We start from the raw sequence: 24342 nt of genomic DNA, 5'->3' as shown, positions 1-24342 counted from the left end.
TTGCTATCCTTTCCTCTACATCTCTCGAATTATTCGGAGGCCTATAGGAAATTCCCAACTGGGTGACCTCTCCTTTCCTGTTTCTAACTTCAGCCCATACTCCTTCAGTTGACGAGTCCCCAAACATCCTTTCTGCAACTGTAATACTGTCCTTGACCAACAATGCCACACCTCTGCCCCTTTTACCATCTTCTCTGTTCTTACTGAAACATCTAAATCCCGGAACCTGCAACAACCATTCCTGTCCCTGCTCTATCCATGTCTCCGAAATGGCCACAACATCGAAGTCTCAGGTACTAACCCATGCTGCAAGTTCACCCACCTTGTTCCGACACTCCTGGCATTGAAGTAGACATGCTTCAAACCAACTTCTTGCTTGCCGGTGCCAACTTGCTTCCCTGAAACTTTATTTCGGACCACCCTACTCTCAACCTTTTCTATAGTCGAACTACAATTTTTGTGCCTATCCCCCTGCTTAATTAGTTTAAACCCACCCAAATACCCTTAGCAAATTTCCCCCCCAGGATATCGGCACTCCTCTGGTTCAGGTGAAGACCATCTTGCTTGTAGAGGTCCCACCTACCCCAGAAAGAGCCCCATTTATCCAAGAATCCAAAACCCTCCCTCCTGCACCATCCTTGTAGCCATGTGTTCAACTCCTCTCTCTCCCTATTCCTCGCCTCACTAGCACGTGGCACGGGCAAGAAACCAGAGACAACAACTCTGTTCATCCAAGCTCTCAGGTACCATCCTAGCTGCCTGAATTTCTGCCTTAAATCCCCGTCTCTCTTCCTACCTATGTCGTTGGTGCCAATGTGGACCACGATTTGGGGCAGCTCCCCCTCCCCCTTAAGGATCCCAAAAACACGATCAGAGACATCACACACCCTGGCACCTGGGAGGCAACACACCAACCATGAGTCTCTCTCGTCCCCACAGAACCTCCTATCTTTCCCTCTGACTATGGAGTCCCCAGTGACTAATGCTCTGCTCCTCTTCCCCCTTCCCTTCTGAGCAGCAGGGACAGACTCTGTGCCAGAGACCTGTGCCCCACTACTTTCCCCTGGTAAGTCGTCCCCCGCAACAGTATCCAAAACAGTACACTTATTGTTGAGGGGAATGGCCACAGGGGATCCCTGCACTGCCTGCCAGTTCCCTTTCCATCCCCTGACCGTAACCCATCTGCCTTTTTCCTGTACTTGAGGAGTGACTACCTCCCTGTAACTCCTCTCAATAACCCCCTCTGCCTCCCAAATGATCCGAAGTTCATCCAGCTCCAGCTCCAGTTCCCTAATGCGGTTTTCAAGGAGCTGGAGTTGGGTGCACATCCCGCAGATGTAGTCAGCAGGGACACTTGTGGTGACCCTTACCTCCCACATTCTGCAGGAGGAACATTCAACTGCCCTGACCTCCATTCCCATTATTCTAAATTCCCAAGACTTAAAAAATAAAGAACAAAAAATAAACTTGTTACCTCACCAATCAGGCACACAGAACGTTTTTTTTTGGTTAGAGGAGGAGGATGGGTGGGAGATACTACCGGGGTAGTGTTTTGGGTAACGCAACCACACAAATATATTACCCCACTCACTCACCAGTCCCATGTCGACTCCTGCTCAGCGTCCGCTCTGCCTATTCACGAGGTAAGCTTTTTAAAGATTCAAAAACAGTGACTCACCGGCTTCCCGACAGGCTCCTGCTCCAAGCTCCCGCTTGCGCTGCTGCTGCAACCAGAAAAAGGGAATGGAACGCTTTGCCTGCAATGGTTGTAGATTCGCCAACTTTGGGTACATTTAAGTCGTCATTGGACAAGCATATGGACGTACATGGAATAGTGTAGGTTAGATGGGCTTCAGATCGGTATGACAGGTCAGCACAACATCGAGGGCCGAAGGGCCTGTACTGTGCTGTTATGTTCTATGTTGACCACTTCCTCCCTGCCTGAAATGAACATGCTTATCAAGGACAAGCTTTAGCTGTTCTTTGAACAAGCTCCACATTTCAATTGTGCCCAACCCCTGCAGTTTCCCTCGACATCCTATGCATCCTAAATCTTGCCTAATCGCCTCATAATTGCCTTTCCCCCAGCTATAACTCTTGCCCTTTGGCATATACCTATCTCTTTCCATTACTAAAGTAAACGTAACTGAACTGTGGTCACTATCACGAAGTGCACACCTACCTCCAAATCTAACACCTGGCCTGGTTCATTAACCGGAACCAAATCCAAAGTGGCCTCAGCCCAAGTCGCACCTCCATCTCCTACCTACTAACCTCATCCCACCTCCTTGACCTGTCCGTCTTCCCTGGACTGACCTATCCCCTCCCTACCTCCCCACCTATACTCTCCTCTCCACATATCTTCTTTTATCTCCATCTTCAGTCCGCCTCCCCCTCTCTCCCTATTTATTGCAGAACCCTCACCCCATCCCCCTCTCTGATGAAGGGTCTAGGCCCGAAACATCAGCTTTTGTGCTCCTGAGATGCTACTGGGCCTGCTGTGTTCATCCAGCCTCATATTTTATTATCTTGGCCTCACCTCTTGTTGTCCTGTCTACATACCGTGTCAGGAAACCCTCCTGCACACATTGGACAAAAACTGACCCATCTAACATATACAACCTGTAGCATTTCCAGTCAATATTTGGAAAATTAAAGTCCCCCATAACAACTGCCCTGTTACCTTCGCTCCTATCCAGAATCATCTTTGCAATCCTTTCCTCTACATCTCTGGAACTTCTTGGAGGCCTGTAGAAAATTCCCAACAGTGTGACCTCTCCTTTCCTGTTTCTAACCTCAGCCCATACACCTCAGTAGATGGGTCCTCATCAAACGTCCTTTCTGCCAACGTAACACTGTACTTGACTAATAATACCACACCTCCCCCTCTTTTACCACCTTCCCTGATCTTACTGAAACATCTAAATCCCGGAACTTGCAACAACCATCCCTGTCCTTGATCTGCCCATGTCTCCGAAATGGCCACAACATCAACGCCCCAGGTACCAATCCATGGTGCAAGTTCACCCACCTCATTCCGGATGCTCCTGGCGTTGAAGTAGACACACTTCAAACCACCTTCCTGCATGCTGGTCCACTCCAGCGACCTTGAAACCTTATTTATGACTTCATTTCACTACTCTCAACCTCCTGGACACTGGAGCTACAATTCAGGTTCCCATCCCCTGCTGAATTAGCTTAAATCCTCCCAAAAAGCATTAGCAAATTGCTCCCCCAGGATATTGGTACACCCCTGGTTCAGGTGTAGACCATCCCTTTTGTAGAGGTCCCACCTACCACAGAATAAGCCCCAATTATCCAGGTATCTGAATCTGTCCCTCCTGCACCATCCCTGCTGCTGACAACAAGAGGGCCGCTGCTGCACGAGGTGAGTTTTTGTACCCAAAAAAAAACCTTACCTTCCCGTCGGCACTGTGGCTCGTGCTGCTGCCACTGACAACAAGTAATTATTGTAAATACTCATCTGGTTCACCAATGTCTTTTAGGGAAGGATATCTGCTATCCCTTCCTGTTTTGGCTTACATGTGATTCCAGATCCCGAGCAATGTGGTTGAATTTTAACTATTCTGTGAAGTGGCCTAGCAAGTAACTCAGTTTAAGGGCTATTAAGTGTGGGAAATAAATGCTCGGCCGGCCAGAAACACACACAACCCATGAATGAATTATGAAAAAGAACATGAATCCCAGTCCACTAGTGGGATCCTGTCCAATGTTATTTTCTGTGTCCAGACTGTCTCCTGGACAGATTTAAATCCTGGAAGAATGCCAGTAACTGTTCTGTGCTTTTCGTCAAACATTTGTCTGTCATGTTCCCTGAATTTACTTCAACATCATGTGACTCCTAATGAATGTTAATTATAACAGAGGTTCAGAAGGCTGAATTAAAAGTTCAAAAAGAGGTGATAATTGACTTTTGAAATTGGTCCTTTGCTCCAAAAATCCATAAATATAGAGAACTGAGCACATCTCAGTTTCTCTCTATTATAAAGGGTTTCCTGGGAAATATTAGGTGAGGAACCAAGTTTAGGCAATCTGTTTGACTGGTGAGAGCAGAAGTGAAGAGATAAGTCAGCATAATTAGGCAACATCAGGTTGGGTTGAGAGTTCTCTGTTGAATTTACTCTCAATGCATGTAGTATAGGCGAATGCTTCCAGTACAGTACGGAGGTAGAGCTGCACCATCAGACATTAAACAGGTATTAATACAAATCTGCCCACTGTGTTGGGTGTGTTACATTGCATACTCGCTGTTTTCAGGAGCATTCTGTCTGATGCCCTAGTGAAAATCACTAAGCTAATCACTACTCTGTTGTTATGGACAGTGCAACTTGTTAATTCCCACCAATCTTTCCAAAAAGCAACATGATAATGATTTGTGATAATGGGAACTGCAGATGCTGGAGAATCCAAGATAACAAAGTGTGGAGCTGGATGAACACAGCAGGCCAAGCAGCATCTCAGGAGCACAAAAGCTGACGTTTCGAGCCTAGACCCTTCATCAGAGAGGGGGATGGGGAGAGGGAACTGGAATAAATAGGGAGAGGGGGGTGGCGGACTGAAGATGGAGAGAAAAGAAGATAGATAGAGAGGAGAGTATAGGTCAGTCCAGGGAAGACGGACAGGTCAAGGAGGCGGGATGAGGTGGTAGGTAGGCAATGGAGGTGCGGCTTGAGGTGGGAGGAAGGGATGGGCGAGAGGAAGAACAGGTTAGGGAAGCAGAGACAGGCTGGGCTGGTTTTGGGATGCAGTGGGGGGAAGGGACGAGCTGGGCTGGTTTTGTGATGCAGTGGGGGGAGGGGAAGAACTGGGTTGGTTTTGGGATGCAGTGGGGGAAGGGGAGATTTTGAAGCTTGTGAAGTCCACATTGATACCATTGGGCTGCAGGGTTTCCAGGCAGAATATGAGTTGCTGGTTTTGCAACCTTCGGGTGGCATCATTGTGGCACTGCAGGAGGCCCATGATGGACATGTCGTTTGAGGAATGGGAGGGGGAGTTAAAATGGTTCGCGACTAGGAGGTGCAGTTGTTTGTTGCGAATCGAGCGGAGGTGGTCTGCAAAGCGGTCCCAAGCCTCCACTTGGTTTCCCCAATGTAGAGGAAGCCACACCGGGTACAATGGATACAGTATACCACATTGGCAGATGTGCAGGTGAACATCTGCTTGATATGTAAGGACATCTTGGGACCTGGGATAGGGTTGAGGGAGGAGGCGTGGAGACAGGTGTAGCACGTCCTGCAGTTGCAGGGGAAGGTGCCGGGTGTGGTGGGGTTGGAGGGCAGTGTGGAGCGAACAAGGGAGTCATGGAGAGAGTGGTCTCTCCGGAAAGCAGACAAGGGTGGGGATGGAAAAATGTCTTGGGTGGTGAGGTCAGATTGTAGATGGCGGAAGTGTTGGAGGATGATGCGTTGTATCCGGAGGTTGGTGGGGTGGTGTGTGGGAACGAGGGGGATCGTCTGGGGGCGGTTGTGGCGGGGGCGGGGTGTGAGGGATGTGTTGCGGGAAATGCGGGAGACGCGGTCAAGGGTGTTCTCGACCACTTCAGGGGGAAAGTTGCGGTCCTTGAAGAACTTGGACATCTGGGATGTGCGGGAGTGGAATGCCTCATCCTGGGAGTAGATACAGCGGAGGCGGAGGAATTGGGAATAGGGGATGGAATTTTTGCAGGAGGGTAGGTGGGAGCAGGCGTATTCTAGGTAGCTGTGGGAGTCGGTGGGCTTGAAATGGACATCAGTTTCTAGCTGGTTCCCTGAGATGGAGACTGAGAGGTCCCGGAAGGTGAGGGATGTGTTGGAGATGGCCAAGGTGAACTTGAGGTTGGGGTGGAAGGTGTTGGTGAAGTGGGTGAACTGTTTGAGCTCCTCTGGGGAGCAAGAGGCGGCGCCGATTTAGTCATCAATGTAACGGAGGAAGAAGTGGGGTTTGGGGCCTGTGTAGGTCCGGAAGAGGGACTGTTCCACGTAGCCTACAAAGAGGCAGGCATAGCTTGGGCCCATGCGGGTACCCATGGCCACCCCCTTTGTCTGTAGGAAGTAGGAGGAATCGAAAGAGAAGTTGTTGAGGGTGAGGATGAGTTTGGCTAGGCTGATGAGGGTGTCGGTGGAGGGGGACTGGTTGGGCCTGCGGGACAGGAAGAAGCGGAGGGCCTTAAGGCCATCTGCATGCGGAATACAGGTGTATAGGGACTGGACGTCCATGTTGAAAATGAGGTGTTGGGGGCCAGGGAATTGGAAGTCCTGGAAGAGGTGGAGGGCCTGGGTGGTGTCATGGTCGTAGGTAGGGTGTTCCTGGACCAAAGGGGAGAAAATGGAGTCCAGATAGGTGGAGATGAGTTCAGTGGGGCAGGAACAGGCTGAGACAATGGGACGACCAGGGCAGGCAGGTTTGTGGATTTTGGGAAGGAGATAGAAACGGGCCGTGCGGGGTTGGGGAACAATGAGTTTGGAGGCTGTGGGTGGGAGGTCCCCTGAGGTAATGAGGTCATGGATGGTGTTGAAGATGAGGGTTTGGTGCTCGGGGGTGGGGTCATGATCGCAGGGGCTGTAGGAGGAGGTGTCGGAGAGTTGGCGTTTGGCCTCAGCGATGTAGAGGTCAGTGCGCCATACTACCACTGTGCCACCCTTGTCTGCGGGTTTGATGGTGAGGTTGGGGTTGGAGTGGAGGGCTGCCCGTTCTGCAGGGGATAGGTTGGAGTGGGTGAGAGGGGTGGAGAGGTTGAGGCGGTTGATGTCTCGACGGCAGTTGGAGATGAAGAGGTCAAGGGAGGGTAGGAGGCCTGGGGGTGGTGTCCAGGAGAAGGACTTGTTTGGAGGCGGGTGAAGGGGTCAGTGGAGGGAGGGTTAGGCTCCCGGTTAAAGAAGTAAGCGTGGAGGCGAATGCGGTGGAAAATCTGCTCGATGTCCAAACGTGACTGTTATTTGTGGATGTGTGGGTGGAGGGGGACAAAGGTGAGCCCCTTTTCAGACTGATAATGATTTTACAGCTTATTTTTGTTAGTGGTTGTTAGTTGAAGGATAAATATTGGCGAAGACATGAGGGAGAATTCCTCTGGTCTTGGAAGTAGTTCCGCCTGTTCATTTACAAGGTCAAATGGGATAATTCATATCTCGTTCAAAGTTCAGCCTGGAGTATTATTCTATTCTATCTGCATAAATCTGTGGAAAAGGACTTAAACCCACAATGATCATAACTTAGAGGTGAGAGTATAACCCACTGAGCCCCTGCTGACCTCAGTTAGAATTAGCACTCCTGATATATTCCATGGCCTGTGGATTGTGGGTGATGCGGGAAGTGGCTATCTGTGATGCCACACAAGATTGATCATCTGTTCTCTGACTTTCGGATCTGCTCTGGTTGAGGTGCCTCAAAGTACTCTGGTACTTGGCACAGTGTGCTTTAGCCACTGTCAGCCCATTTAGGAGATGATTGGGAATGAAATCAAAGGGAATCAGAAAAATATTAGGATCTTCATATAATCTTCAAACAGCGAAGTTTCAGAATCTTATGACAGGTAGCTTGCTGTAAACCTTACTGATCATTCTCAGTAAGTGAGAGATTCATTGTAGATTGTGACGTATAATAGAAAATCACTGATGTTTCAGAAAATAGGACAGGAGTAGGCCATTCAGACCTTCAAGCCAGCTTCACCATTCAAAATGATCATAGCTGATCATCAAACTCAGTACTCTGTTCCCACTTTCTCCCCATACCCATTAATCCCTTTAGCACTCAGAATAATATCTAACTCCTTGAAAACATTATTCAAAGATTGAAGCTTTGAAAAAATTATTGCCAGAATGAAAATAAACTTACACATTGAATATGAAATGAGGACTGCTGTTGTTGATGTAGGTAGTTGCCATGTTGAAATGTAGAAGTGCATCTTAAATCCCTGCCCCTTTTCTTGGCTACATCAGCTGCTTGATATATAATCCAAAATCTCGGAGCTGATAAACTTAAACCAACACTGATATAGACAGTGATTCCTTACAAGAATATTGTTGAAGTGGGGACGCACTGAAATGGGGCCAATGCATTAGTTTTGTAAAATAATGTTTGAGAAATTTTGTAAAACAGCATTTAAAAATTTTTGTGAAACAATGCTTGATAAACTCCAAAAGCCAGCGATGAGCCCCTTTATTGCATTTGAAGCAAAAGGCTGCAACAAGAATCTTACAACTCAAAAGCTGTTCAGCCAATCAAGCCGATGCCAATTCTTTGAAAGCTATGTATTTGAAGATATGACCTTCCAACTCAAGAGGCATGAGTTTTACCATACCTTTCATTGAGGTAAAATGAAAAAGAAACCTCCTCTGAACAATGGATTGGAGAAATAATTACTCTACCCATATAGTGGAACTATTAACTTATTTGGGGCAGTACTATTTAGTTCCTCCAGTCGCCTCCAATCCTGTCCATCTAACAGACTTGCTGATAATGCTTGAGATAATGGGAACTGCAGATGCTGGAGATTCCAAGATAATAAAATGTGAGGCTGGATGAACACAGCAGGCCAAGCAGCATCTCAGGAGCACAAAGGCCCGAAACGTCAGCTTTTGTGCTCCTGAGATGCTGCTTGGCCTGCTGTGTTCATCCAGCCTCACATTTTATTATGCTGATAATGCTTGTTTGGAGCAGAAGCAGTAATGAATTGAATAGAACAGAACTGAACTAGCTTTATTGCCATGTGCACTCAAGTGAGCGCAGTGAAAAGTTTGCAATGTTGCCACTTATGGTGCCATCTTAGGGACAAGATACCTAGGTACAAATACTTAAGCGTTTGGTACAATATTAAAAGAATAATAAATAAAAATCCAGTATAAGAGTAAAAAGAGAAAAAAGGCACCTGAAATACAGTCTTATTCCCTAAGTCCGTGCCATCACATAGCCTCTAGACTGCACCAGGCCAAGTGTCCAGACCATGCTGGGCTTCAAAATTTGAGGCCTTGCCTCCAGTTCATAACGGGACCCGCCTCTCTGTGCCAACTTTTGGTCCGGGACTCAATTTCCGCATGCTAGCCTCCAGTATGGGACTCACTACCTGTGCTGGCTTGGTCTGGGGCTCCCCTCTGGGACTCAGCTCCCTCACTGGCCTGGTCTGGGACCCATCTCCTGCACCATCCTGGTCTGGGACTCACCTCATGTGCTGGCCTGGTCTGGGACTGCTTCCCACACCAGCCTGGTCTGGGACTCAGCTCCCACTCCAGCCTTGTCTGGGACTTACCTCCCACACTGGCCTGGTCTGGGACTTGCTTCCTGCGCTGGATTGGTCTGGCGCTCACCTCCCATGCTGGCCCGGTCTGGGACTCATCTCCGGGACTTGCCTTCCATTATGACCCAGTCTGGGAGTTGCCTTCTGTGCTGGCCAGGTCTGGAACTCATCTGCGATGGCCTCCAGTCTGAGCGTCACTTCCTCCCTTCCCCTCCAAGTAAGTGTAAAGTTAAAAGTTTGAAAAAAAGAAGAGGAAAAGGAAAAGAACAGGCAGAGCAGATGTGCTCTGGCTGTAGCATCCTACTGTGCCGCCATCTTGAAAATGAAATTGGCATTGGTAATGTCATTAGATTAGTAATCCAGAGCCCCAGGCTAATGTTTTGGAGACATTGATTCAAATTACACCGTATCTGAATTCAATAAAATCTGGACTTAAAAGTTAGCCTAATGGCAACAATGTAGCCACTGTCAATTGTAGTTTAAAACCTATCTGTTGCACTAATGCTCTTTCAAGAAAGGAATCTGCCCTTCTTACCTGGTCTGGCTTTCATGTAACTCCAGACCCATGACAGTGTGGTTGACTGTTAACCACCCTCTGAAATGGCCTTGTATGCCACTCAGTTCCATGGCAGTTAGGAATAAACAAAAAATGTGGACCTGGCCAGCTCACATTTCACGAAAGAATAACCACAAAGGCACAAATCATCTTGAGATGGAAGGCCCTCCAATTGCCTGCATGAGTGCAGCTAAGCAGCCCGTTCCATTAGTATCCTATCCACCACCTTCCACGTTCACTCCACTTACCACAGATACACAGCAGTAATAGTGTGTCCCATCTACAAAATGCACTGCATTAACCCATCAAGGCTCCTTTAACAGCACCTTTCAAATCCACAACCTCTACTTTCTAAAGAGCAGTGTATACGTGGGAACACCATAATCTGTGAGTTTTTCTCAAAGCCACATACCATCTAACTTGAATATATGTCAGTATTCATTTGTTGTTACTGGATCAAAATGCTGGAACTCCCGGTTTAACAGAATTGTTGGTGCAGTGGTTCAAGAAGGTAGCATACCACCACCTTCTCAGAGCAATGAGGGATGAGCAATGAATGTTGCCTAGCCAGCAATGCCTATATCCATTAGACCATAAGATATAGGTGCAAAATTAGGCCAGCGAGTTTTGAGAAGATTTGTAGCTCAGGTTGAGGTTCTGGATGTGAGTTTGCTCGCTGAGCTGGAAGGTTAGTTTTCAGACGTTTCGTCACCATTCTAAGTAACATCATCAGTGAGCCTTCATCGGAGGCTCACTGATGATGTTACCCAGAAGGGTGACGAAACATCTGAAAACTAACCTTCCAGATCAGCGAGCAAACTCACATCCAAAATTAGGCCATTTGGCCCAGGTCTGCTCTGCATTCAAACATGGCTGATATGTTTCGCAGCCCAGTTTTCCTACTTTATCCCCGTAATCCTTGATCCCTTTACTAATCAAGAATCCCATGAACAATTAGAAAAATGAACCTGGTCAGATCAGGATTGGAGATAATGTAATGCCCTATTTTCTTGACAGTAGGTTTGAGTATCAAGGGTGAAATTGTAGGCAGCAACACAGGATTCACTAATGGAGCTTGATACAAGTTTCTGAGCCAACCTTGGTAAAATTTGGGAAGTAGAGATATTTCTCTGGAAGTTAATCATGTAGAATCCAGCATGTGGTCGGCTGGGGGAATGTGTTTGAGGTCCAGAGGACCTTTCCTCAATTCATACTTGATGTTTGGAAAGATTTTATTGCCTTACAATAAGAAGAAGTTGCAGTACGTCAAACCTTTAACTCACAGAAATATTCCCAGGTGTTTCAAAAGTATGAGTACCAAACAAAATTGACACCAAAAGGTTGTCAAAGAAGTAGGTTTTCAGGAGCATCTTAAAGGACAAAAGACAGGTAGGTCAGGCAATGAGGCTTATTGTCAGAATTCCAGTACTATGATCTCTGGAGATTGAAGGCACAGATACCAGTGGCGGACAATGGAAATTGACGATGAGCAAGAAGCCAGAATTGGAGCTGTGCAGAGATCTGAGAGGGTTGTGGGACTGATGGAGATTTTTATTAGTTGTTAATGCACAAATCACGAGGTCAGTCAGCTGACAGTAATGAGCTGTGTTTGTTCTTTCTCCCCTAGGGCATTGTGGACTACATGGGCAAGGACAAGTAAGTGTTGGATCTTTTTTAACACACTGTGTATATATACTCTTACAATAAAAGCAAATTACTGCAGATGCTAGAAATCTGAAACAAGCACAAAGAATGCTGGAGAAACTCAGCAGATCTGGCAAATTTGTGGAGAGAGAAATGGTTAACATTTTGAGTCTGTTGTGACTCTTCTTTAGAACTGTGTTTGTTGCATGTACTGTCATTTGCTGATATGAATAAACAAGCAAGACTGTTATCCCTTTGCAAATTATGTTTGTAGCTCTGTGTCGTTTGCTGTGGTTCAATGTGCAGCACCCTCATACTCGAGTTTGAAGTTCGAGGTTGCAGATCTTGAGAATAAAATCCATTTGATGCTTCAGTGCAGTATTGAGGGAGAACAATAAAGCTGGAAGTGACAACATTCAAATAAGAGTAGGATATTCACCTGAGTATCTTGGACTAATATTTAATCCTTCAACTGATCTGATAATCTCTGCCCGTCTCAGGAGACAATGAACTGCACTCTGATTATGTTCCACTTTTGGATTGAATGTCATCTACCATGGCTGTAGGGACCAGTCATGAGTGGTAGCTCCTTCTGTAGCTGGCAAAGATGTGTGGGACTTGTCTGATGTCAACTAGCGTGTTTTCTTTCCTTGGGCCCTAATTTCTGTTATTGAGTCATTTATTTTGTTCTGTATTTTACCACGTTTTTTGAGATTGTTTGTCTGCAGGCGGTCTGGTCAGCAGACAGGACATCTCTCTAGTTGACTCCAATCCCAGTCAACTTGAGGTCTCGCTTGCGCTAACTCAGTATCATCCAAGGCAAAGTAACTTGCTTGATTTACATTGTGTTCACAAATATCCACCACAAATGCAAAGTAGCAGCACTGTGTACCATCTACAAGATGCATTCCAACAACTCATTAAGGCTTCTTAGACAGCACTTTCCAAATTTCCAACCACTACCATCCAGAAAGACAAGGACAGCTGTACTTAGGAGCACTACCATCTGCAAGACCCCCTCCAAGCCACTCACCCCATCCTAATTTAAAAATGTATCACTGTTTCATCAGTTTCACTGGTTCACAATCCTGGAACTCCATCTGAACAGTATTGTGGGTCAACCTACAGCACATGGACTGTGGCAGTTAGAGAAGGTGGTCCATCATCACCTTCTCAAGGGCAAATAGTGATGGGCAATGAATGCTGGTCCAGCCAGCATTGCCCACATCCCTTGAATGAATTTTTAAAAATTAATGTTCTTGTATTGCTGATATGGGTGATATGCTGGTCTTATGCTTATTGCCAACTTTCCATGGTGTATGTCCTGGATCATTAATTGCCAGCACCCTGTTCCTTGATCAGCATCAGGATTACCAAGACCATAACATTCTCATCTAGTTGAGATGATGAACCTATTAACAAACTAACCAAAACTATAGAGCTCTATATGTATCAGTCTTCTGCTCTCAGCACCCTCCTTATAGCAGTGAAGCATGGAGAACTCACACAACCTAAGGAGTGAGGCTGAAGTGCTACCTCCTCCACTGTCTCAGATGAGGTCAGAAAGCACATGACACCTGGTTATGTCCAAAAGGCTTATTCGAAAACACAAGCTGTTGGGGCCTCACTTCTTCAGGTGTTAGTGAGAGAGGTAGTTCTCAGACACAAAACTTATAAATAACAGATTAAAGCTTCATACCATTGTGTGATTTCTGACTTTGTCCACCCCAGTTCAACACTGGCACCTCCCATATGATTGCTGTCTCAGATAAACACTGGACATGTCTTAGCAAAAGAGGGTGCTGAATGTGGTGTTCCCTTAGAAAGAAGGAATCCCCAGTGTGCTGGGCCTCTTTGGATCTGTTGGCTGGCCATTGATGATGGCCAGTTATGATGGTTAATCATCCCTCAATTAACATCACTGAAAAACAGATTATCTACCATTATCCCACTGCTGTTGAAGGAACATTGCTTTTTGTAACTTGACTGCAGTTTGACAGTGATTGCAGTTCATAGAATCCCTACACTACCCTATCCCTGTAACCTTGCATTTTCCATGGTTAACCCCCTAGCTTACGTATTCCTGGGCACTAAGGGCAATTTAGCATGATCAATCTGCCTAACCTGCACATGTTTGGACTGTGGGAGGAAACCCAAGTAGACAGGGGGAGAATGTGCAATCTCCATACAGATAGTTGGCCGAGAGTGGAATCAAACCGAGGTCCCTGGCACTGTGAGGCAGTAGTGCTAACCACTGAGCCAGTGCAACACCCAATTTCAAAAAGTACTTGATTGGCATTTAAAGTTTTGGGACAACTTTAGGTTGTGAAAGGCATGCCATAAGTGTAGATTTTTATTTTTCATATGCCTGACTTTCAATTGATAGAATGTGTGTTCTGGGATGTTACCTAGAGAGAGTAAAATATTCTGCATTGTTATGTAGGAATTATATCAAGTATAGGTTTATGTAATATAGTGTTACATGTCAGTTTGGAGAATGGTTATGAAGATAGTCACTGCTGTGAAATAAAAGCTGACAGTACTGAAAATATTCAATAGGTCAGGCAGTATCTGTGGAGAGAAACAGTGGACAAAACTTTCTGGGCTCACCAGGATATTTTCAAACAGTGGGCAAGGGAAACTTAATTAGGCAAGAAGCTAAGATTGAATTTTAAAGAAAAACGTCACTGCAGGATGTGAGCATTGCTACCTGGGTCACCATTTACTACTGTTGAGAATGTAGAGTCAGATTCCTTCTGAACCAGAGATAATGGGAACTGCAGATGCTGGAGAATTCCAAGATAATAAAATGTGAGGCTGGATGAACACAGCAGGCCAAGCAGCATCTCAGGAGCACAAAAGCTGTCGTTTCAGGCCTAGACCCTTCCGAAACGTCAGCTTTTGTGCTCCTGAGATGCTGCTTGGCCTGCTGTGTTCATCCAGCCTCACATTTTATTATCTTCCTTCTGAACCAGTGCACTTTTGTGCTGTAGACAGACCCACAATGCAGTTATGGAGGGAGTACCAGGATTTTGACCTGCACTAAAGGAACGGTAATGTATTTCTATATCAAAATGGTGACTGGCTTGGAGGGAAGTTTCAGATAATGGTGATCCCATGTATCTGCTGTCTCCTAGAGAGTAGTGGTTGGGGTTTGGAAGGTTCTGTTTAAGGATCTGTGATGAACTTTTGCAATGCACCTTGTAGGTGCTACAGTGAGTGCCTTTGTTCTAGATGGTTTCAAGCTTCTTGAGTTGAATTTCCTGACAGCAAGTTAAGGTTTTGCTATTCTGTTCTTGGAATCTTTCGGGAAGGCCAGCTTTCCCAATTTTCATAATTGGGAGCTCGTTTTGCATTCATCAACATGTCATGAATACTCATTAAGAGCCAAGATCACTGGAATTACATCTACAGGCACAATGTGGTTGCAAGAAAAAGACAGAACATGAGTTCACAAAACAAACATATCGATGAGGCATGTAACTGATGGGTAAACTTCTATCTCCAAGTTCTGGTTAGTACAAATTTCTTCACAAGTCCATAAGATATAGGAGCAGAATTAGACCATTTAGCCCCTTGAGTCTGCTCCATCATTTAGTCATGGATGATATGATTCTCAGTCCCATTCTTCTGCTTTCTTCCAGTAATCTTTGAACACCTTACTGATCAAAAAGCCATCTATCTTTGTCTTAAATGTGCTCAATGACTTAGCCTCCACAGTCTTCTGCAGCAGCGAGTTCCACAGATCAATCACCCTCTGGCTAAAGAAATTCAAGAACAAAGAACAAAACAAATTACAGCACAGGAACAGGCCCTTCGGCCCTCCAAGCCTGCGCCGATCGAGATCCTCTGTCTAAACATCTCATCTGTTTTCTAAGGGTCTGTATCCCTTTGCTCCCTGCCCATCCATGTACCTGTCCAGATACATCTTAAAAGACACTATCGTGTCTGCGAAAACCACCTCCGCTGGCAAAATGTTCCAGGCTCCCACCACCCTCTGCGTAAAGAACTTTCCGCACATATCACCCATAGACATTCCTCCTCTCACTTTGAACTCATGACCCCTAGTAATTGAGTCTTCCACTCCGGGAAAAAGCTTCTTGCTATCCACCTTGTCTAGAACATAGAACAATACAGCACAGAACAGGCCCTTCGGCCCTCGATGTTGCACCGACCTGTGAACTAATCCAAGCCCCTCCCCCTACTCTATCCCATCATCTATAGCCCTCATGATTTAGTAGACCTCAATCAGATCTCCCCTCAATCTCCGTCTTTCTAATGAAAGTAATCCTAATCTCCTCAACCTTACTTCATAGCTAGCACCCTCCATACCAGGCAACATCCTGGTGAACCTCCTCTGCGCCCTCTCCAAAGCATCCACATCCTTTTGGTAATGTGGCGACCAGAACTGTACGCAGTACCCTAAATGTGGCCAAATCAAAGTCTTGCACAACTGCAACATGACCTGCCAACTCTTGTACTGAATACACCGTCTGATGAAGGAAAACATGCCGCATGTCTTCTTGACCACTCTATTGACCTGCGTTGCCAGCTTCAGGGAACAATGGACCTGAACACCCAGATCTCTCTGTTCATCAATTTTCCCTAGGACTTTTCCATTTACTGTATAGTTCGCTCTTGTATTAGATCTTCCAAAATGCATCACCTCACATTTGCCCAGATTGAACTCCATCTGCCATTTATCTGCCCAACTCTCCAATCTATCTATATTCTGCTGTAATCTCTGACAGGCCCCTTCACTATCTGCTCCTCCACCAATCTCCGTGTCATCTGCAGACTTGCTAATCAGACCACTTATACCTTCCTCCAAATCATTCACATGGTCCCAGCACAGATCCGTGTGGAACACCACTGGTCACAGGTCCCCAATTTGAGAAACCCCCTTCCACCTCTACTCTCTGTCACCTGTTGCCTAGCCAGTTTTTTATCCATCTAGCTAGCATACCCTGGACCCCAGGCAACTTCATTTTCTCCATCAGCCTGCCATGGGGAACCTTATTAAATGCCTTACTGAAGTCCATGTATATGACATCTACAGCCTTTCCCTCGTCAATCAACTTTGGCCACATCCTCAAAGAATTCTATTAAGTTGGTAAGACATGACCTTCCCTGCTCAAAACCATGTTGTTTATCACTGATAAGCCCATTTTCTTCCAAATGGGAATAGATCAGTATCTTCTCCAGCAGCTTCCCTACCACTGACGTCAGGCTCACCGGTAGATAGTTACCTGAGATTATCTCTGCTACCCTTCTTAAACAAGGCAACAGCATTAGCAATTCTGCAGTCCTCCAGGACCTCGCCCATGTTTAAATTCCTCCTCATCTCAGCTCAAAAGTGTCATCCTTTAACGCTGAGACTGTGCCCTTGAGTCCTAGTCTCTCCTGCTAGTGGAAATACCTTCTACACTTCCACACTACCCAGACTTCTCAGTATTCTGTAAGTTTCAATGAGATTCCTCCCTCATTTTTCTAAATTCTGTCAAGTACTGATGCAGAATGCTCAATTTCTCCTCATACGACAAGCCCTTCATCTCCGGGATCATTCTTGTTAAGCTCCTCTGGATTCCCTCCCAATGCCAGGGCATCCTTCCCGAGGTACAGGACCCACAGCTGCCGCAATATTCCAAATGCAGTCAGACCAGAGTTCCATACAGCCTCAGCAGTTCACATGTGCTTTTGTATTCTAGCCCTCTTGAAATGAACACTAACATTGCATTTGCCTTCCTAACTGCCAGCTGAACCGGTATGCTAACCTTAAGAGAATCCTGAACCAGAAGTTGTAACTCCCATTGTGCTTTGGATTTCCAAAGCTTTTCCCATTTAGGAAATAGTCTACACTTGTATTCTTCCTGACAATGTGAATGACTTCATACTTTCCCAATTTGTGTTCTATCTGCCACTTCTTTGCCCACCCCTTAGCGTGTCCAAGTCCCTCTGCAGCCTCCTGCTTCATCAACACTATCTGCCCTATCACCTGTCAGTTACTTGGATCCTTTGTAACCAAGTTGTTTCTTTGCACTTACGCTTACAATGTGAGGGATGAAGCCTCACTAGTCAACCAGATCATGAGAAGTCTCAGTCACACATGGTCTTGCTTGCAGTTCTTAACGGCTTACATTGTAATAGGTGATGTCTCATTGGGTCAACTGGCTCCCAAGAAGTCACATTAAATGCAGTCCTGTTGTTATAATTAAATGCTTATTATGTAATGGGTGAAGTATCAAGGGGTCAACCAGTTCATGAGAAGTTTTGTGCAGTCTTGTTTGTAAATGTTAGATGCTAGGGCCACAGCGGTAAGTCACTCATTTCCAGACTCCCCAGAGTGTGTCCATCATCTACAAGGCACAAGTCTTGGAATATTCCCCACTTCCCTGGATGAGTGCAGCTGTAATGACACTCAAGAAGCTTGACATCATCCAAGAAAAAGCCACCTGCTTGATTGGCACCACATTCACAAACATACACTCCTTCCACCACTGATCCTCAGTAACAGCAATGTGTAATATCTATAAGATACAGCACAGAAATTCACCAAAGATCCTGCCTAACCCATGACCACTTCCATCTAGAAGGACAAGGCTAGAAGATACATTGGAACATCATCAACTGCAAGTTCCCCGCCATACCTTTACTGTCGCTGGGTCAAATTCCTGAAAACCCTACTTAAGGACATTATGGATCTACCTACAGCATACAGATTGCAGAAGTTCGAAAAGGCAGCTCACCGCTAAGGGCAACGGAAATGGGTAATAAATGCTGGCCCAGCCAGTGATGCCCACTTCTCATGAAGTGAATGAAAAAAGATGTTAAATGTTTTTACATTGTAAGGGTGAAGCCTCACCTGGTCAGCCAGCTCAAAGGAAGTCTTGACTATATGAGTTTTGCCATATCTGTCACCTTTCTCAGTGGTCTGGTTGAATGCCAAATTATTTGATTGGGCAGCTATATCATTAACATGAATGTCCACTGAACTGTCCTGAGGTGTGAGAATGTCAAGGACATACTCTTTCTTTGTCTCATCATGCATTTCTTTCGTACCATGTTTTAGCAATGACGATCTTGCTTCTGAGCCAGAAGGGTACATATCCAAACGAATTTGAACAGTCTAATTCTGCTCTTTTGTCGTATAGTTTTCTAGTTCTTCTACTTGTACTGTGTTATTCTCAAATTCCCAAAGTGAATAGCAAAGAAACCTGAATACAAGCCATAATCTGTCACCTGTCACCTGTTATTTCCATTCTCTAAGCATACCATGTAATCCACTTTGTAGTGTGCACTGTCCTATTTGTCCTACAAGTTCAATATGAACTGACACACTCTTGTCCCTACACTTCAAAACCAAGTTTTGTTAAAGTTTAATCCCACAGATAATTATTTTTACTGAACCATTCTCTAAATGAGGAGTATCCTGGCAGTTTTCCCATTTAGTGTAGTTGCTCTGAAGGATAAAAGTAAACTCATAACTGTCCCAGACAGCTGCTGTCTAATTAGAGCTAATTCATGATGGTTTAACCTGAGGGTCACCATGCCTAAGGTGAAGGGTGATGTTAAGCAGATGGAACCTTCACTGGTAACCTCATCTGGTACATGAATTGAACCCACACTGTTAGCATCATTCACCAGTCGTTCAGCCTACTGAGTTAACCAGTATCTTGCCCTGAAGAAAATGATGGTGAGACGCCTTCTTGAACTGCTGCAGTTTCTGTGGTGAAGGCTGCAATTGGGTAGACTCAAGGATTTGACTCAGCAGTGATGAAAGAACTGCAATGTAGCTCCCAATTTAGTAGAATTTGTGACTGTTTTTAATTAACTTGTGGGATGTGGGTGTTGCTCGCTGGCTAGTAGTTATTACTCACCCCTCATTGCACGAGAGAAGGTGCTGTGAGCTGCTTTCTTGAACCATTCCAGTCCGTATGCTGGAGGTAGACGCACAATGCTGTTAGGAAGGGAGTTTTAGGATTTTGACCCAGTTACAGTGAAGGAAAAATGATATATTTCCAAGTCAGGATGGTGAGTGTTTTGGAGAGGAGCTCGTAGGTGTTGGCCATGTTTGTCTATATCTGCTGCCCTTGTCCTTCTGGGTGGTAGGGGTTGTGGGTTTAGAAGGTGCTGTCAAAAATAGAACGCCCGATAAGAATTACTAGGCCAAGACTCGGAGGTAGATGGAAAATATGAAAATAAACTCTTGTGAAAATCTCCAACAAAACAAAATGTATTGGAATTGCACAGCACATCCATCAGAATCCTGTGGGATAAATATTTCAGCCCAAGATTCATCATCAGAACTGGGAAAGAGAGAACATACAAGACATAGAGGAATTAGGAATAATAATAACCTATTTGACCCCTCAAGCCTGCTGAGCCATTCACAAATGTCATGGCTAATCTGATTGTAGCCTTCAACTCCCCTTTCCTGTCTTCCCCATATCTCTTGAACTCCCTTGCTGATTGAAAATCTACCTGACTCAGAACCTTCATGTCAGGAGTCAGTTGAGTGGGCCTTTTTTAAACTGATAAGGCTGGCAAGATTCAAGAACCCTGGATGATGAGTTATTGAAAGTTTAGTCAGAAAGAGAAGGGAAGCATATTTTGGGTTTAAGAAACTGAAATCAGACAAGGCTCTTGAGGCGGGGGGAGGGGGGCATTTAGGGAACAGTGATGATAATTCTGTAAATTTTAAGATAGTTATGGATAAGGATAAGAATGGTCCTCAGATGAAAGTGCTAACTTGGGAGAAGACTAATTACAACAGTATTAGAGAAGAACTCTAAAATTAGATAGGGGATGGCTGTTTGAGGATGAGTCTACTTTTGGCTTGTAGAAATCTTTTAAAGGCCAGTTGATCAGAGTTTAGGATGACATGTTTCTGTAAGAATGAAAGATAAAAATGGCAAGGTTTGGGAACTGTGGATGACAAGAAATATTGAAAGATTAGCCAAAAAGAAAAGGAAGCATATTTAGGGTTGGGAAACTGAAATCAGATAAGGCCTTTGTGGAATACAAAACAAGTGTGAAAGAACGTAAGCAAGGAATTAGGAGGGCTAAAGAGACCATGAAATGTCATTGGCAGATAGGATTAAGGAGAATCCCAAGGCATTTTGTACATATATTTGGAACAAGAGGGTGCCTAGGGAAAGGTTAGTTCCACCTGAGGACAAAACAGGGAATTTATGCATGGAGCCAGGGGAAGTGGGTGAGGTCCTTAGAGACTACTTCATATCAGTATGGAAAAAGGTTGGAGATTGGCACCAGATAGTAGTGTTGATACAGGCATGATGGGCAGAATGACCTCCTTCTGCACTATAATCATTCTCTGATTCCCTACTTTGTACTCAATTGTACTACCAGTAAATCTCAACATTCCATTTGCACCTGCATACCAACTTCCTGTGATTCATGTACCAAGACATCCAAATCCACCAAGTTCTGCAGTCCTATGCCATTTAAAATCATACCACACTTATTGCCAGAGTAAACCAGATCACATTTTCCAATATTTTACTCCACCTGGCAAAGTTTTGCTCACTCATTTAATATGTCTAGAGCCTTCTGCAGACTCTTCATATCCTCCTGACAACTTACTTTTCTACTTATCTTAGTGAAATTGGTGACACCTCTTCATAAAAGCATTCGCAGAGATGATCCCTAACCCTAATCAAAGTCGAAGTAAAAACAACAAACATAATCCCCTGCTCTAACCTTAACTGCATTCATGGCTGTAGCCAGATGTGACAGAAGTCCTAGCTCACATCCTAAATATAGCCTGAGCCTTCAGAATGACGCTACCCAACACTAACCCAAAATCTAAACCGAATACTAAACCTTGCCTTAACCATAGGCCTAACCCTAGCCCAAAATCCCACAACTAGTCATAACTCAGGTTCATAGTGAACCCTAATCGCAACAATAACCCCAGCCCTTTTTCCACCCTTGCATTAACCTTAACCATAGACCTCATCATAACTTTGACCTTATCCTAAACCTATCACTAGCCACAATAATGACAACACAGCCCTGACACAAAACACATTTCTATATATACCAATTGCTGATTCCCACCTGCAGCCAATAGAAAACGTTATGGTTAGTGTTTCGTATCCATTTCATAGCTGCTACATACATGAAAATAACATTTTTCAAAATTATACTGCAAATGTTTTCAAATGCGAAACGCACAACATTAACAAGAAAACACCTTCAACCCTTGTTTATAGGACTCTGCAGGGGCTTGACGGGTAGATGTTGAGAAGATGTTTTCACTTGTGGGGGAATCTCAAATTCACAGACATAAGTTACCGAATAAGGAGATCATGATTTCTTGTTAGATTTTAAGGAATTTCTTCTCCCAGAGGGTAGTGAATGTCTGGTATTCTCTAACCCAGAAGACTGTGGAGGCAGGATCAATTAAGAGGAAGTTGACAGACTTTAATTTTGAGGAGTTGAGGACTCTGAGGAGCTGGAATGAAAGAACAGTTGAGACCAGGGAAGATCAGAAGGACTGTAAAGGGCTGGGCCATTAAGAACATCCAAGGTTGAGACAGTGAGATTTTTCATCAGTAAGGGAGTCAAGGATTATTGGGAAATGGCAGAAAGTGGAAGGCATTATCAGATCGGCCATGATCTTACTGAATGGTGGAGTAGAATTGATGGGCTGAAAAGTCTACTTTTGCTCCTGTGTATTGTATTTTGAGGCCACTGTTTTAAAATTAGGGTTTATATATGGGGTCACATGACCAGTTCAGAAATCTGCCTGACCGTATGTCTGGATGGTTTGATTGTTGCAGACCAAAGGAATGCTCTTGTTTTTTTCACTGAGAAGCAGATGCAAGACCATTACACTTGGAGACCAGGGCAGCAGCTCTCATTTTGTGAAGCGCAGACTCCTAGTTTATTAAAATCCCAAAAAGGTATTATATTGGGTCTGACTTTGGGTAAGGACGGTCGTGGGAATACAGCAGTTGATGGTGGATTTAAGAAGCTCTGAAAACTGAGGAATATGTCTGCAAATGGTCACTTCAAATTAATCCCTGGTGAAGTGGAGATACAAAACCCATTGGAAGCTGGGATCAGCTGTGAACTATTTGCCAGAATGAGTGTAATTGTATGGAGAGTGGAGGGTAATATGTGACATGTAAAAACAGGAAATGGTCCTCTCTGCAGGTTAATGTGTAAGTTGCCTACAAAAAGAAAATAGTGCTTTGCTAATAGTCACTGTAGTCATTTATTACAGTAAAAGATTTTAAATCTTGATGTACCATTCATTTAGTTTTTAACCAGAAGTTGAAATTTCTCATCAAGCATTATCAGTTCACCCGGCGGAGATCATAACAAAGACAACATTCTAACACCTCCTCACTGGAATGTCGTGAATAATTACATGTTAGAATCTCCAGAGTAGGACTTGAGCCCACAATCTTCTAATTCATTGAGATAAATGCAGGGCCACTTGCAACATACTACAAAGTTAATTTCTTTATTTCAGTTGTTCCATTGGTTTTGATTGTACACTCTGCTTCTTATCACCCACACTCCACAAATCTTTAGAAACATTTGTAAGAGATAATGTGGTCCTCTGATTCTTCTCTCACTTGTCAACGTATGGCCCTAAATCATCATTATGTGGATCACATTTGGACATTGTATCATTGTTGAACTGACTAAGGATGTCTTTTGTTGTTTTCAAATTGGAGTCACTGGCAAAAGATTCCCCCTCTTTCTCCCAACGCATGTACAGCTGAACGGCGCTGAAGCTAATTTTATCGGTCATATTGTTGAATGAATTCAACTAAAACCTACAGATTGGGAAACTTGCTGATGTGAATAGCTCATCAAGCACCAGTTCAAAAGGTGAGAAATCATTTCATACCGACAAGAGGCTTTTCCACCTGTTGGTCAACGACAGGAGTTACAGTAGGGAGTTACAGACATGACTTGGCATCAAGGGAAACTTGGCAGCAGAATAAAGGTTGTGGCTGACTTCCTACCTGCAGTTTCCAGTGGAAGTCCAACCTGGCAGTTGATTCTACCTGCTGAGCGTGGAGATACAGTGCCAGAACAAACACCGTGATTACAATAGGAGTCATGATCTTCAAGGCTACCTTCGAGAACTTCAAGGAGCTGTCACAAGGAAGGAAATAATTCAAGCTAACAGGCATAACCAAAGAATTTTCTTTGCTGAGTTCTCACACTACAGCCAGAAAAAAAGTGACTGGGTCACACATGAGCAGTGCTTAGCAATCAAGCCTCAATTTGTTTCTAAAGCTCTTTTCTCGCATCTCCACTCTCCAAGTCACACTGGCTCCATGTCTGAGTTAAATGATTCTTCAAACTTGGTATATTAATGTATTTAGACAATTTAAACGATTGCGTAAATCACAATATTTTAATATTGTTTTACGTTTTTCTCTGATATAAAACATAAATATATTTTTGTTTGCTGTCTCAGCCTTATGATACTGTCTGCTTTCATAAGGAATGGATGTACATTGTAAGCATCCAGTCTAACCTCTGTTGCAATAATGCAGCATTAGGTTATTGGATTTCCTGTGAATTCAACAGCCTAGTGATTGCTTCAGTCCTGGATCCTCCAGAGACTGATTCCCCTAATTTCTCAGTATGTCTCCGTCACAATATACGGAAACAGGAAATGGTGATAAATATAAAATTCAGAGGGTTAGATAGGGTGGATAGGCAGAGCCTTTTTCCTAGGATGGTGACGGCGAGCACGAGGGGGCATAGCTTTAAATTGACGGGTGAAAGATATAGGACAGATGTCAGAGGTAGTTTCTTTACTCAGAGAGTAGTAAGGGAATAGAACGCTTTGCCTGCAACGGTAGTAGATTCGCCAACTTTAGGTACATTTAAGTCGTCATCGGATAAGCATATGGACGTA

The 24342-nt window shown here is 44.6% G+C and overlaps 1 protein-coding gene across 7 annotated transcripts in view; it reads left to right on the top strand.

The window, feature by feature from the left end:
* The window catches only part of adcy5 (adenylate cyclase 5), a 405848-nt gene that overhangs the window by 303451 nt on the left and 78055 nt on the right, over positions 1-24342 (top strand). For all 7 annotated transcript variants that reach the window (XM_059647537.1, XM_059647542.1, XM_059647541.1 and 4 more), the window contains one exon: positions 11413-11441. In XM_059647537.1, the coding sequence (XP_059503520.1) occupies positions 11413-11441 (29 nt within the window). The remainder of the gene's footprint in view (positions 1-11412; positions 11442-24342) is intronic.

The sequence above is a fragment of the Stegostoma tigrinum genome, chromosome 7, assembly GCF_030684315.1.
Source record: "Stegostoma tigrinum isolate sSteTig4 chromosome 7, sSteTig4.hap1, whole genome shotgun sequence".
Classification (NCBI taxonomy): domain Eukaryota; kingdom Metazoa; phylum Chordata; class Chondrichthyes; order Orectolobiformes; family Stegostomatidae; genus Stegostoma; species Stegostoma tigrinum.
Note: the sequence above shows the minus strand (reverse complement) of the source record. Positions and strands in the feature narration are given on the sequence as shown.